Raw genomic sequence first — 15,651 nt, forward strand, 5'->3', positions numbered from 1 at the left:
TGAATTCAATCAATTCTATAAAAGAAACTCTTAAAAATATTCGTATTTTTTTCATATCCGAAATAATTATTAATATAATTAATTTTTCATAGTTGGAACCACTGAAATATACAAAGCATAGATTTATGTTTATTTTTTATTAATTATTAGGTCTATGATTCAAAGTGACGTTTAAGTCGTATTATGTTTTTTTTTGTATTGACTTTGATTAGAAAGTTCAATATTAATGGATTGAAGAAAATCCCCATTTTCTTCGCTTGAAGAAATGTTCTAGGTACCCATGCGAAATAGCTGTGGGTAATCTAGGTAAGAAGGGGTTAACTAATTTAATGAATTTCCACTTGAAAATTTCGCAGGATGAATAGAATGAATACATTACGATTATTCATTGAACAAAAATAATTTTATACTGCAACATCATCCTTTATTTTGGAAACATTAGCTGGCTTGTTCTGATTTTCTTCGTTATCTATATATGTAGTTAAATAATCTTCACTCTTAATCTGAATCATTATTTTATCTTAATCATTATTTTAGTAAAATGGAAGTTGCCATCTGCACAAACAATGTTGAAGAAGATAGTATAACAAAAGCAAAAACACAAAATATTAGCGACATGACCTCGAGCACTACATCAATGACTTCTAGTCTATCATCCCCTGTTGATTCGGGTGTTCAACTTCTAGATAGTGAGAGTGAAGGTACATCAGTTATGTCAGCCAGTGGAACTGGCTGCGAGATGGAATCCATTCTTGTTTCATATAACGAAAGCTCAAAAAAAAATGCCCGGATAGAGCAGAATGATCCTAAAAGACTAACAGTTATAGATTTAACAGAAACTAATAATCAGACAGAATGTACCCTGAATAATACTCACTATGGTAATAATGAACATAATGAAATAGAGACTAATGAATTGAAATGTCAAATGGATTTATTTGAGAAAGAATTTGGAATAGCAAGTATCAAAGAGTACTTCATGTGCAATAAAGAAAATATTGAAAATGGATCCACGTTAGATTTATTCAGTGAAAATCTGAGTTATAAAGATAAATTAGAATTGTACACAAAGCAGAATACTATTGTTGGCTCTAACTCGTCCCCCTGTTTGAGGAATAGTACATTGCTTGATTTTGGAGCTCGGGGGGGTTTAAATAAAAGTTTGAGTGATGATGTTTTTGAAATGGAGCATCCTATACAAGGTAAAAATTCTATATATTCTTCAGTTATGTTGAACACATATGAATTTTTGTTATACAAGTGCTTAGTACTGAATGTTCTCAGAAAACATTTTAATAGCTAAGGAGTGAAATTTTTGTAGTTGTTCCTCAAGAATTAAAATTAAAAGTTATTTTTCTAAAAAATTATCAGTATTAGGGAATAGAATAGATAGTTCTCACTTTTCTATTGTTTATGATAATTTTTGTGAAAATTATTATCAACAATCCTCAGGTAAACTTGAGCCTACTACAACAGAAGCAGATTTGATGAATGTCTCTTTAACCAGCTATGAATTATTAGATTATACGTCCCAAAATTTAGTATTACCCGCACTGCAAGATTCAATGAATGTTAGTGTGTCAGAAGAAGTCAATGAAAACCTATGTACACAGTTAAAAACTAATATTAAACAAGTTGAAGAAAATATTGAAGAGGTCCCAGTAATTGAACCTGAACCTAAGGCAGCAGATGAACAAATTGTTTATCGCAGGCAAAGAAAGAAGAAATCAAAGTCAGACACCCCAAAGAAAAGGGTATCGTTTCATGAAGATATATTAAACAGTACGAAAATTGACGATATTCATATTAATCATGGTTTCATAACACATGAACCAGATGTCTCCTTTAGTTTCTTCCAAAGGGGATTCATACGAAAACCAGATGTGGTAAAAGGACGTTATAGTTGGGCAGCAGAAGGTGATGCGCCCTATTATGAAAAGCAAGTATCGAATAGAAAAACTAACTCAGACATGTATATACAGAATCAAAAATACTCATCAACATCTTCAAGCTCTACTGGAAGTATCTCGAGTTCTATAGATGAAGAAGATTCATCTGATGAGAATGTACCGAAAAAGAATCCACCACTCTCTCAACCTAAGTCAAGCTGTTTGAAGAAGACATCTAAAAAGAGAACTATAGATACCAAGATTGTTCATGAAGAAATCAACATCCCAAGGCAAAAGTCTGAAAATAACTTATTGGATTCTAATATTTTTGGAAGTTTGAAGAACATTCTTACATTTTCTACATCTGTTCCTCTTGCTGAAAGAGGTAAGAAAGTTTTCATCATATTGATTTTTTGTGAATGAGTACAAGTTATGCAGCATTTAGTTCAAATGACCATATATTTTCCTGTTTTTTTCTACTTATGGAATGCTATATTTGTTTCAGGGGTTCCTGAAGGACAAGAGGATATACCTATTTATTCCTCCGGCAATGAGAAATCCAGTAGGAGACGCTCTTGCACAAATTTCTCATTTTTGGAGACAGATGGGATGGTCATTGAGGAAGAACCAGTGAAAAGGCGAGGAAATCTTAACCTAGAAGTTGCCAAGAGCAATTTCAGATTGTCTAGAAGTGAAGGATTCTATCCAAACTACCCGGTGGAACAACAATTACCACCCAACATAATTTTGTGTGACAGCAATGTTTATGAACACAAAGGCATAAGTTATTCTTATGAATATGACAACTTCCAGAAGACATTTGAACAGCAGAATAAACCAAAGAGCTCTACTTTATATCAGTTCATAATGAAAGAATTCAATTTCTTCAGAAATAAAAGTAAAGAAGAACCAGAAAAAGAAGCAAGGGAAGAAGCAGCTGTACTTACATCAACACCTTCGAAAAATAATGAGGAAGCAGCAGTTGAAACAAGTCCCACAGATAGGAGCTCAAAATCTCTCCTCAGCACTTATGCCTCTTCTTCGAAACTTGACTGGTCCGATAATGACGCGACTCTTTCAGAGTTTTCTGAAGCCACCCATTCCAGACATCTGAACTCCCCAAAAAAAAGGATCAACAGAAGCAATCACTATTCGACCCAGTCCTCTTTCAAAATCACCTCGGAATCCGATTGCAATCCTTTTTTATCCAAGAACGAGACGGTTTCGAGGCCATCGACTTCGAAATCGTCGCTGATCGACAGGTTTTTGAGAAACGTTACTTTGAAGAAAATTTTGGATGTGAAATCGGCGAAGAGGCATAAGAACGACAGGAAATATTTGAGCCTCTATGTGAAAGGGGTTAAGGGGAAATTCGGTTATGACGAGGTTGATAGGGAACTAGAGAAGGAGATAATAAATGGGTTGAAGAAGAAGGAGGCCAATGCGGTTGTTTATGATAAGAGGATGATAACCCAGCTGAAAAGAGAAGTGTTCAGAAGTCAGTTGGAAACTTTCATTAGGGTGAGCATTGGTGTTTATTTCTGTAGGGGGTGATTATTTTTCAACAAAAAAAAATAGTGCAGTTCATAGGGTTCTATGGATGAGTTCAGGAAGTGTTGCCAACGTTGTAAATAACAGTTTAGTCACAGAAAAAAACTAAGGAGAGACATTTTGGGATATTTATCATCAACTGAAGGTACAATATTGTGAAGTTGTTTTTTTTTTAGTTATTTATGGTAAGAAGCGCTTACACACCAAAAGGAGACAGCAAACCTCTGCTGGCTATTCTTACCAATGCAGCATTATACATAACGAGTTTAATATCAGGTGGACGATATCGGAACCATTTCTTCTTACCATATACAGATCTTAGTACTATCTTGATTGGGCCAAATGGTCAGACGATCCATATCTCAAATTTCAAACAAGATATGCAGTGTATGATAACAACAGGATGTATGGAAGTGACTAATGACTTCATTAGCCAGTTGGGAATGGCAATGCGAAAAGATATAAATAAACCATGCTTGCCCGCAGTGAAGCAGCTAACTATGCATGATATGGTCAACTTGAGGAAAACCATTTGCAAGCAGACTGCTGTCCAGAAGGTAAGTACGAAATTAGTTCATGAATTTTTTTCAACTTTTATTCCAAACCAAGCGCATCTGTGATTTCTTATATTTACTGTTTCCTTTTTTTTCAGGATGAAGAATATGTGTACTATAGCATTGTTGATATTCAGGAGTTAAGCGCAGATATTGAAGATTCTACACCACACGGTCCAACAAAAGAAGGGCCTCTTATGTTCAGAACTAAAGAATCGAATCCAAGATGGGAGACTGCATATTTCATTTTGAAGTGAGTGAGGAATTTTTTCATCTTTCACGGTTGTACTAGCATAATTCCTAGTAAATATTCAGTGTTATTGAATTGGCGAGAAATTGTCTTCTATTCTATCTGAATTTCTGATGCATGATTAGTTTGGAAGAATCACATTTCGCTTAATTCTTCCAGAGCTGGAGTTTTGTATATGTTATCATCGGCATCTAATAGAGTTCCTATGATGGTATATCCACTCATCAATGGTGCCTGTCAGGGGGCTCGACGTTTGCCGAACTCCCCAAGACCCCACACTTTTCAGATTATTGTTAACGGTAAAAATCTCCAACTAGCTGCACCTGATGAATATGTGGCCAGTGAATGGTTACAAGCACTCATACATGCTGCTAATGGGGTTAGTTAATCTGCCATTTGAAAAAATAAAGCTCAATTAGAGTCATCTATCATTATCCATCTATACCTCTGACAATTCTGTAAAACACAATTTTTTTTCAAGACCCACTTCAAGGATAAGCTCATTACGCAGTCTTGCTCTCTATTAATGACCACCGAACACATTCTGACAGTAAGAGAGGCATTTCCTTGTACTCTACAAACACTGTTCCTCGATGAACTTGAACAAGAACTGATGAATGGGACGCAGGCGTTATCTTGCGCCTCGATCTTGGATCTCGTGTCGTTTCGTTTACCTTCAGCTGAACAGAGCTGGTGTATTCTCGTGAGTCAAACCTCGTTGCATATTTGGTTGTTTTGAAGTTAACCCTTTTATCGTTTTAGGAATTTGCCTGCAGGGAAGTGTACGAATGTGGGGGCGATTGGATTTTGTATTTCGCCTCGAATGCCGAGTTGGAAAACTTCATCTCGACCTTGGAGGTGCTGTGGGATTACAACAATGAAAAGGTAAGCCTAGTCATTTTCAGATTTCAGTGATTAATTCATAAAAAGGCATGAGGGTTGTTGAAACTTAATCCCTTGTGGTTTATGGGCAATTCATTGGTCATTCATGGTCACAACCATTTGAGAACTGGAATTTGTCATTTATTTATGCTGTATTGGAATTTTTAAGCATTAAAATGTCTTACAGGGTGAAAGTTTTCCCTTGTCAACCATACCAGAAACTGACCCTCTCAGCAAAAAATGTATAGATGTATACATGTCCCTTAGAAATTCTTGGTCATCAAACACTGTCCATCTACAGTTCTTGTGAAAATAAATTCTGAAACATGGTCCGATATTGGAGAGGTATTTGAATTAATCAGAGCATATTGATATGTATGCTCAACGTTCTTGTTCTCCTTATTATTCGTTAGAAAACTACTCATACAACATTATATTCAACGTATAGTCCGATAAGATCAATATAATATACTTATTCCTTATAATTTCAAACTTCTGTAATTGTAAGTTTGTATTTATGAATTTTTGTTTGGTTCAAGATGACAAACTTTCGAGCTGAAATTTTTGGAAAAAATTAATAAGAAATTTTTATGGCTAAATTATGGACTTGTAAATTTTTGTTGCTGCAATGGCCAACTTGGCTCTTTTTTTTTCAAAGTAGATATCTTGGATTATAAAGGATTAAACTTCGAATAATTGTATAAGATAAACTCAGAAAGATGTGATATAAGCACAAAATTGTTATCACCTTCATGCAGAACAGCAATATTTAGTATATTATTTTGAAGCGTAAAAGGAAAGGTTGGAAAAAAAAATTGAGGAGTATTAATCGCTTTAAAATTTGAATTTTGTAATGCTTGTTCAAAATTTTGTGTAAATATGCTTTTATTTATTCTCTTGGAGCTTTATTCTATTTTTAAGGATTCACTTATAACTTCACTCATTTTTCACACATGAACAAAGGTTTTTCTCGAACTCAATCTACTCTATTTTAGATTTTGAAATCAAATTTGTTTTAAGAGTATAAATTTTGTTTTATCGTATTTGAAACAGCTTTTGTTCATGTTCCTTCAAGGTTATAGATTTTGTGTCTGAATTCAAAAATTATTTATTGGCTCCTTCATTCCAAAAATCGTTGAGAGAAGTACATCCTTGAAAAAACAACTCATTAAGAAAGTCTCAAATGTTCTTGAAATTTCTAGTCATTGTTGAATATTAGATAAAAATATGACTATTGTGATCAGTTAGAAAGTAGGTATTGAGATATTTTAGATCAGAAACGCTTCTAGTTAGTTCAGCACAACCAATAATATTTGTATAGGTATCAACTTGATAAATGCTAATATAAAATGAAAGACATTCAATTAACGATTAAGGGATTTTTTTGCCTTAAAGAATTCAAGTTATTTCTATTTGCTTTTGATGAGGACAATGGAATGTTTAAATAATATTCATAATAGGAAGAATATCTTCAGCAATGATATTAAAAAGTTATTGCAAATTGTTAAGAACTGTAGTGAAGGGATATTGATTTCAAATGTGTAGTATGTGATTTATGTTTTACGTTATCTGATTAATATATTAACCAATTTGTTACATAATATGCTTGTTATTCTTTTGCAATGTTGTAATCTTAGTTTTAAGCTTATTTATTATTTTTATATCGATATATTTTTTAATTGATTAATTTACTAGGTTATTTGTCCTGTTTTTATGGAAGGTAACACATTGTATTGTTTCCCATGCATAACCAGTGTATTTAATGTATTTGTAACTACAAAGAAATCCACATAAACAGAGATTTTGGAAAACAACCTTACATTAGGCATTCAAAAGTCAGTTGATTGATAATAACAGGTGTCCGTTTTTTAATTACATCTTTTAGAACCTCGTGGATTTTCGTGAGTTGAAACAAATATATAACTCCGTAATATATTTTGTTATCCAAACATATAACTGTATTTTACCCTCCAATTACATTGACAATATTATGAATTGTTTCTTTTGTGGATCCTTTTCCAAAATAGCTTATAGGATGTCTTGAATCTCAACTGAATGTGCAAAAAAAATTCTCGAGGCCAATAAATCAAGAAAAATATTTTTTATCTAATATATTATAAATCATTTGACAGAATCATCTCAATCAAGTCCTTTGTATCTTCGACTTCTTTTGGCTTTCTCAATATCAACATCTGGATACTGTTCTTTCACAGCTTCCATATCCATATTTGGGAATCTGTTCATCAAACCAATGACATGGTTGAAATCCCTCCTGAAAAATGTAATTGAAATTTTGAATATTTTTAGTATTTGAATTACAATATTGTGCTAGATAGAATGTAGTTCAAAATTTTCAAATGAGATTAGAGAACTGCTAGATTTTTCATTTGCAGTACTTACACCCTCTTTCTCTTCTTTTCTAAATACTTCTTTTCTCTATACTTCAGTAAGAAGTTCTGAACATCCCTATCATTTTCCTTAAATTCAAATGAAGACCATTTCTTATTCATATGCTTTGGTACTGGGAATTCATGTAACCTTAAATACAAAAATAATAGATGATAAAAAGAATCAATAATTAAAATGGTTCTCTGAAGTGGTCCAGTTTAGGTTGATTGTTTGCCCTTACTTTTTGAATGTTCGCAATCCAAACCCGTTAATGCATTCTTGTACTGGTCTCTCTCCTTCTTTGCCTGTTTCAAGCATATGATAAGCTTTATTTCTTTCTCTAACAACATCTTCCAGATTTTTCATCGCATTTTGTACTTTATCTAAACGTTCTGGGCTAGGAAATTCCTTAATTTGTCGATTTGCTTCTGCTTCCATAGTGAGAAGCATATTCCTTTCTTTCAATAAAACAAACCTAAAGAGAAAACCCATATTGAGTTGATGAAGTAGCATGGATAGATAGAGTAGTTTAATTTTAAAATATACAATATACTTTAAATTGCCAATCAAAAGATTACGAAAAATTATAAGAAATATGTATTAATACCATAATTTGTGCAAATCTTCATTAGATTTTATTCTCAAGTCATCTTTAGTCCATGTTCTTCCACTTTTTATTTCCGAAGCTCCCCAATTTTCTTTTGGTTCAAAAAATTCCTTCAAATCAAACAATCTTGTTGTCGTAGATATTGAATTCTTGGAAATTCTGAAACCAATATCAAACTATGAATGGTGAAAGTTCACAACACTCGGTTTACCTAGGAATTTGAACATTTCCCGTCGAGAGTACCGAATGTTTAGACTGAAGTGATAATTGGGAGAAAATTCTGAATAAATGTACTCTAGCCATTTTTCCATAATTTATTTCAGTTTGAATTTAGAGGTTACAGCAGAGTCATAGATATGACAGAGAGAAAGAGAGTAGGTGCAAAGATTAACCTCTTTGGTAGGTGATTTGAGTAGGTGCAAAAGAATGTGGAGCATAGAGAAAATCAATAAGTTTCTGTGATTACCGGCCAGTTGGAGGAAATTCCAATTTGAACGAAAAATTTTCTCTTCGGATAACAAAAATAGCTGGAATTATGAGAAATCTCAATGACTTTTTACTACCTCACAAGGAAGCTGTGTGTTTATGCGAGATTGATGGTAGACCATATTATGCAGAAGATTCTTATGACAAAGTCTCTAATTTTACATTAGCTGTGAGTAGAGTGGATTTCAAATTAACGAACTCTAATCTCTAATTACTTTAGGTCGAAACTCATCCGACCATACACATAACAAGTGATTTAATACATGCCGTTTCTTCTGGAGAAGAGGGTAGATCGTTATTTGTATCAGTTGATGTGCCATTCTTAAAACAATTAACACAGGTATATTACGAGCATGGTTTGTTAGAAGCTCTCCATACAGCTTCTACCCACAGACAAAAAATAATATCTAATATAGCTTTTGTTGCCCTCAATGCATTCAGTCTATACCAAAAGACTAGGTTATTTTTCAATCCTAGTTTGCAGTATAAAGGAATCAACACTATAAATGAATATAGTCAGACACGGAACTGGGCAAGTCATTCGGTGAGATGCATTGCCTGGCAACCTTATTCCTGTATGATAGCTGTTTGTACAGTAGATGATAGTGTTCGTATCTATTCAAGTGATAATACAACAAACTATTTATTAAGATGTAAACAACAAAAAAATGTTACATGTCTTGCTTGGAGACCTCTAACTATTGGAGAACTGGCAGTTGGACATGAAGGTGGTATAATAATATGGAGTATAGATCCTCATTCATTGGTAAGACTGATAAGCTAGCATTTTATCCTATAATGAAACAAAAAAATTCTAGGTAGTACGACCATCAATAAGTAATGCAATAATTTTATATCAGCAAAACCATAAGCCTGTGATTAGCCTCACCTGGAGTCCAAGGGGAGATTTCTTAGTGAGTGCTGCTGCTTGTGATAAATCCATCTATGTGTGGAATGTTGAACTCAATAGAAATAGTGCTCTAAGGAAACCTGGTGGATCTGGAAATATTATTGTTAAGTGGTCTCCTGCTGGTGATAAAATGTTTTCTTCTAGCAATGGTATTGTGTTTAGGTAAAGTATCAAAATGTTAGAATATCTAAAATTTTAATCAATTAAATTATAGTATAATACCTTTCATGTATCCTTATATAGGGTGTGGGATTGCCAGTCTTGGGAATCTGAAAAATGGACAGTACTCTCTGGAAGAGTGCAAACAGCATGTTGGACAAGCTGCGGCACACACCTCTTATTTGCTACATCTACAGAGCCACTAATTTATGCTTTAAGGGTCAAAAGTGGCGTTGTTTTCACTTCAGATATAGAATCTTCCAACGATCAGGCTATTCCCTTATTTGACTTAACTAAAATTGAGCTTGATGGCGTTTGTATTGGAGGATTGGTTCAAGCCATGGAAATTGATCCGAAGGGCAATAATCTGGCGGTACTATTTCAGAACACCAATGTGATTGCTTTATTCAACATAGCTAGAAAACATAATATAGAATTGATTGCAAGGTTAGTATTGAAATAGTTATTAGCCAGTACCATATCGATAGATAATTATTTCATTGATCGATACATTTTTCAGCAATACAACTTATCAACATTTGTCAGTTCAGTATTGCAAATTGAAAGAAAGAGAAGTGACATCAATAGTATCATTTCTAAGATGTCTAAAAACATCTTAATCATTTCCCTACCGTACTAAAGCTAAATTCTTTGGTTTCTTCTTTCTGACAAATATTTCATATTAATTTAACAGCCTCTGATTGTGTCAAATGACTCTTTTGTAGATTAGTATTAATCATTTCTCATTCTGAACTTTTTAAAATGGATATTTATTTGTATCCGCAGCTGGTGATCTAGCTATAATGTCATTTTCTCATTCAGATACAAATATCCATACAATTGGAATTAATTTTAATTAAATTTGTTTCAGTTCGTTGATTACACAGTGTGGTGCTACACCAACATGCTTAGCTTTCCAGCAGAATTTTGAATCTGGTGCTTGCTTATCAATTGGATGGTCTAATGGAAAAGTGCAACATTTCCCAATAATTTATACCGACTTATCCAATAGCTTGAATATCTCCAACATCAATAATACCATGAAAAATTCACTATCTTACCAAACATTTCATAGCCCCTAATATTTTTTTAATAAATTTGTTTCTTTTATATTGTTTCTAAATGATGGATCCTGTTGTAAATAAAGTAATTCAAAAGTTTGATATATATTTATTAGAAATTAATAAAATAATTTGAGGGTTTTTTTTTTATGAAGATCAAAACTAATTCACAATAACAAATACATATTTATATCTTACACTAGAATAATACATTTCTAAATTTCTTAATTAATCATCATCCAACAAATCATCATCTATATTAACATCCTGGAAAAAAAATTACATTATATTTTGCTATCGAAATAAATTTAATATAAAAGGTATACTTACGGTAGTATCTATATTATCATCTAAAGTTACACCATCCAAATCAAAGTCTAAATCATCGTCTTCCTCTTGTTCGAGGTTCATCTGGACATTCGATACTGAAGCCCTGAAATAGCCGGAATTTTAGTTTCATATTCTTCTATTTTAGATATACAGGAGTGAGTGTTCGAAATTTCTTCTAGTTCTTTGATTGATCTTGATATTTAACTTGAAACTCACAAAGGCTGTGACGCAGCTTTCACAAAACTGCTAGAAGTTTTTGCCGTTTTCATTTCAGAAATTAGATTTCTGTCAGAGTTTGGTGTTATTGCAGTTGCAAGAACGGCAGGTATGAGCCCCCTATCGTTCTTCCTGAAGTAATTTTCTGCTTCGATGGCTTCACTCAAGCCAGGAAACAGATTCTCATAATCTTTTGGATTCGCTAGACTTTGCGCTGCTTTCTCATTAGTCTGAGCCAATTTTTCCTTCCACATATCTACAGTTTCAGATATTTTACTAGGGAGATAGGACCTTGCGAAAAAGGCTGCCTCTGGTAATCTACCTGTAAATATGAATATTCATATAGTTGATTCTCTCATTCATATAGAAGAGAGTTTTGGGGATTATTGAATCAATCACCTGTCGCCACTAAAATTTCCCAACTCTTTTGCAGGTCCCCCAGAAGGAAAAATGACAGAAAAGCCAAATTATTTTTTCCTTCTGCCAACGTCACATTTCCCAAGTTCAGGACAGATTCACAGTCCCCCGAACTCGTTGCTAAAAGTAAAAGTCCCCCGTAATCTTGGGCCTTCTGCATACATTCTTTGGCCAGCTGTAGATTATTCGTAGATGCTGCCAATTCTCCAAGCTGGCTCCATTTTTGAGGATTATTAGCTTCTTGAGCCAACTGTTTGGCTATATTCAGGTCTTCTAAGGCTAGAGCCAGATCAAATCTGAAAAAAGTCGAACGCGATTAACATTTTATTTCAAGAGGTTTTAAGCAGAAATTACGTGATTTATAATATTAAAAATAGGACAAACCTATGTTCTGGATCCGTACTGACTGATAATGCTTGCTGTTTGAATCCTTGTTTTTCTAAGAAATGAGCTACACGAGTTCTATGTTCTTTGGGAATTGAGGGAAGTACTCTATCTGCTGTCTGGAAATCCCTTCTCATTACTGCTGTTTGATATTCAAGAACGGAAAGTAACAATTGGTAGCTCACAACACCTAGTTCTTTATCAGCTAAATACAAACGATCATCTCTGGGGACATATCCTATAAAATTGAGAAATTCAATCATTTTCCATGAAGCTTGATGAAAATGTATAATAAAATTACAACAAATGATAAAATCCTTGGATTTTAAGGAGCAACAAACCCTCTTGTCACTTCAAGAGGTTGAAAAGGTTCCCAGCAGTTCAATATCGCTTTCACTAAATACTCTCTATTTTACTGAATTCAAAACAATGGTGGTGTTTGAAATTCCAAGTAAAAAATTATATTGTGATCTGAATAAATCAGAGTCTTCTACAAAGTAATGAATAATATAATAAGTTATGAAGACTCCAATTATTCCAATTCATTTCATGTTATTATTGTAAACTAACTGAAAACAACAAACTAAAGAAAAAGAGATTATCTTTAATTACTATTAATAAATCTACTTACCCAACACGTAAAGAGGTCTATCTAAATGAGCAATGGTAACCAATTCTCCACCAACAAAGTAGTTGATACGATTAACAGCATTGGTATATATGAAACAATCCCCAACCCACAATCCAGTCCTTACGGATTCGTTAACTTCCCCCAACACATCAAATGCAGCCTCAATACCATCTTCTGCCACCTGATTGTTTTCCCTCGCCTTGTGAACTTGCTCAACATCATATGACAAAATATAGTAGCTGTCTTCAGTAGCCAAACAAACCAATTTTCCATTATCCGACCAATATATGGCCCTTGGTTGAATTTCTATCCTCCTTATCAATTCCAATGTTTCCCAATCGTAGAAAGTGAGCCCAGACACCGATTTTACTCCCAGCAGCCATCCTCCAAAAATGCCCTCTGTTCCAAAGTCCGGTTTGAAATTTTTTTTCTCCTTGAAATTCTTAAATATTCTTATTGTAGAACCTGTAAACAGAAATGAAAAATCGTGGTTCAAAGTGGTTACCTATGATGATGAATTCAACTCGCCTGTCTCTCTAATAGCGTATTCACTTGAATCTTGAGCCCAAACAAATTCTTGAGCGCTACCAAAAGCCTTATTCCTCAAAGCCATTGCTGTGTAAATGATGTATTCACCATCACCACAAACAACCACAAATCTTCCATTGGGATTGTGCTGTATGGTTTGGGGATATATTTCACAGGCTCCCATATCTTTGATAGCAACTGGCAATCGTTCACCATCCCGTATTTCAGCTCCTTCTGGTAGAGCTTTCAAATTAGCCTGTTGCAGTTCTGAGTGGCGAGCCCAAATAATTTTACCACCGCTTGCATCCATGCTGACAGCTGGTTCTTCGCGACCAATTTTGACCAAAACACTACCTTCATCATAACCTTTGAATTGAAATACGACAAAATATCATTTGATTTGATTGGAACATTGAACTGAATATAGAGATATTAAAGTGTCTCTAGCAAAAAATTATAAGTACAATTCACGGATTTGTTTATTTCAATAATCCTAATAAAAGATTGAAACAAGATCATCTTCAGAGTGGATCAGAAGATAGGTAAGAGGGCTTTGACCCAGAGGATACAAGAGTCAGAAGCACTTCATGACATGATGGAAACTTTTTTATCGTTCCTCAATATAAAAAAAAATCATTGCAAACATTTACACCAGGTGGCGCACCATAGAAAAATCTTAATAAAAGGATTCTATCTTTTTGAGCATCTGAAATGTAGAAATCTACTAAAAAATGCCGATTATCTATTTTATATAGGATGTGGCTGAATGGTTTTTTTTGGGGAAGAGAATATTTCCATTTTCATCATATCTTCACTCAAAGAAATTTTTTGCTGATAAAGAAATCAGCAATGGTATCAATGAAGGTAACTAGAGTTAGCACATACATAGCATGTTTACCCTGAGAAACAAAGAAGGTTTTTGGTGTTTTAATAAGGGTTTTCACAAACACAAACTGGTGCTTGTAAATCCTCTGTGTCAAAGACAGTGAATTAAATCTACCAATCTTCTGATACACTTTGAAAGTAGATATACTTTCAATCTTAGAATGATAAAAATATAAAATGAGGTATTAAAAGGAGCCTCACCAAGAACAACATTGTTAGAACCTTTCAAGCAGGTAATAGCCCAAACTCTCTCAAACCCATAGTTCAAACTACTCTCCAGCCTGTGGGTATTAGCATGCCAAATTCTCACTGTACCATCCTCACTTCCTGTCAACACAACAGGTAACTCTGGATGAAAGCATACAGCAGTTACATTCTGGGCATGACCTTCTAAGGTTTGGACACAAGTCTTATTCTGATAATCCCATATTTTCACCAGTCTATCATCAGCTCCAGAAATCAGATAGGGTTTGTCACCTGAATAGAACCCACTTTTTATCTCTTTCTCACTTACTTACAAAAGTATCATCATACCTCCATGGTAATAATCTACACAATTTACACCTTTATCATGACCTTCTAATGTGAAATTCGCAGTTGATGCTCCTAATTGCCAAACTTTCAATGTCCTATCTAGAGATGCACTGGCAAAAGTATTGTTATCTTTTGGGTTAATGGCAATCTGCATAACATAATGAGAATGTCCTTCAAATACTTGCTGACAACTCCAAGCCTTTTCCCAATTCCACAGTTTTATAAGCATGTCATCTAGAAGCATGTAATATATATTCATATTCCTCTATATAAATCGATTGAAACTATAATGGTCTCCCAAACTGCAGATAGCAAAAAATACTCAATAGTGATTCAAGCAAGTGCTTACCACTACTAGTTAGAATATAGGGCTGTGTAGGATGTACTACAATACATCTAACATAATCAGAATGTGCCTCAAATGAATGCACTCTATCCAATGTGTTATAATTCAAAACACGAATCTGCATATCATCAGATCCTGTGATTATCCAATTTTTCCGAGGAACAAATTTAGCCGCCCTTACGGGCAGATCGCAAACTTCGAATGTTTTAACTAACTGTTGTGTTTCATAGTTCCATACATTGATATTTCCATTATAAAGGGAGCATAACATCCATGGTTCTGTAGGGTGTAAATCAACACATTTCACACGATCGGATCTAGCTGTAAGCTTGCGTTTTATATCAAGACGTAGAGGCTGAAATATAGAGTTCGACATAGTATGCATATCTATGGGGCCCCCATAAATACCTACCATTTTGAGCCTTTTTTAATGAGAAAAAAAATATATTTGGAATACCGACACCTACGACAGCAACGTCAGTATTCGACGAATTGACAGTGACGTGACGTGGCGGATGGCGCCGTCATCAAGTTTTCTGATTAGACTGTTTATAAACAAAAACAATAAACAAACATACTGTGGTATAAATGTGTGCGTATCCGTATTTTTTCTTCTTTTAACTGCAATCCTTATTTATTTACT

At 33.9% G+C, this 15,651-nt stretch overlaps 4 protein-coding genes across 4 annotated transcripts; 2 read left to right on the top strand and 2 right to left on the bottom strand.

Moving 5' to 3' along the window:
* Positions 1-170: 170 nt before the first annotated feature.
* On the top strand, positions 171-7,117 carry LOC123312313. The gene is made up of 10 exons (XM_044896678.1): positions 171-306; positions 538-1,202; positions 1,453-2,274; positions 2,395-3,410; positions 3,617-3,997; positions 4,093-4,247; positions 4,404-4,623; positions 4,726-4,947; positions 5,007-5,129; positions 5,314-7,117. Exons 2-10 carry the CDS (start codon positions 542-544, stop codon positions 5,434-5,436), a joined length of 3,723 nt encoding a protein of 1,240 aa, XP_044752613.1. The 5' UTR covers positions 171-306; positions 538-541; the 3' UTR covers positions 5,437-7,117.
* A 105-nt stretch (positions 7,118-7,222) lies between these two features.
* On the bottom strand, positions 7,223-8,480 carry LOC123312316 (39S ribosomal protein L47, mitochondrial). Its single transcript, XM_044896681.1, has 5 exons — positions 8,333-8,480; positions 8,122-8,280; positions 7,756-7,989; positions 7,527-7,664; positions 7,223-7,398 (listed from the first exon to the last, which is right to left on the bottom strand). Exons 1-5 carry the CDS (start codon positions 8,422-8,424, stop codon positions 7,266-7,268), a joined length of 756 nt encoding a protein of 251 aa, XP_044752616.1. The 5' UTR covers positions 8,425-8,480; the 3' UTR covers positions 7,223-7,265.
* Positions 8,481-8,558: 78 nt separating this feature from the next.
* On the top strand, positions 8,559-10,836 carry LOC123312315 (aladin-like). The gene is made up of 5 exons (XM_044896680.1): positions 8,559-8,776; positions 8,828-9,373; positions 9,426-9,679; positions 9,761-10,123; positions 10,548-10,836. The coding sequence occupies exons 1-5, from the start codon at positions 8,657-8,659 to the stop codon at positions 10,756-10,758; spliced, it is 1,494 nt and encodes a 497-aa protein (XP_044752615.1). The 5' UTR covers positions 8,559-8,656; the 3' UTR covers positions 10,759-10,836.
* LOC123312314 (coatomer subunit beta') lies at positions 10,831-15,559 on the bottom strand. The gene is made up of 11 exons (XM_044896679.1): positions 15,421-15,559; positions 15,012-15,363; positions 14,663-14,896; positions 14,330-14,605; positions 13,244-13,609; positions 12,716-13,180; positions 12,085-12,322; positions 11,683-11,996; positions 11,284-11,605; positions 11,068-11,170; positions 10,831-11,004 (listed from the first exon to the last, which is right to left on the bottom strand). The coding sequence occupies exons 1-11, from the start codon at positions 15,421-15,423 to the stop codon at positions 10,966-10,968; spliced, it is 2,712 nt and encodes a 903-aa protein (XP_044752614.1). The 5' UTR covers positions 15,424-15,559; the 3' UTR covers positions 10,831-10,965.
* Positions 15,560-15,651: the final 92 nt, after the last annotated feature.

The sequence above is a fragment of the Coccinella septempunctata genome, chromosome 4 (assembly GCF_907165205.1).
Source record: "Coccinella septempunctata chromosome 4, icCocSept1.1, whole genome shotgun sequence".
Taxonomy (NCBI): domain Eukaryota; kingdom Metazoa; phylum Arthropoda; class Insecta; order Coleoptera; family Coccinellidae; genus Coccinella; species Coccinella septempunctata.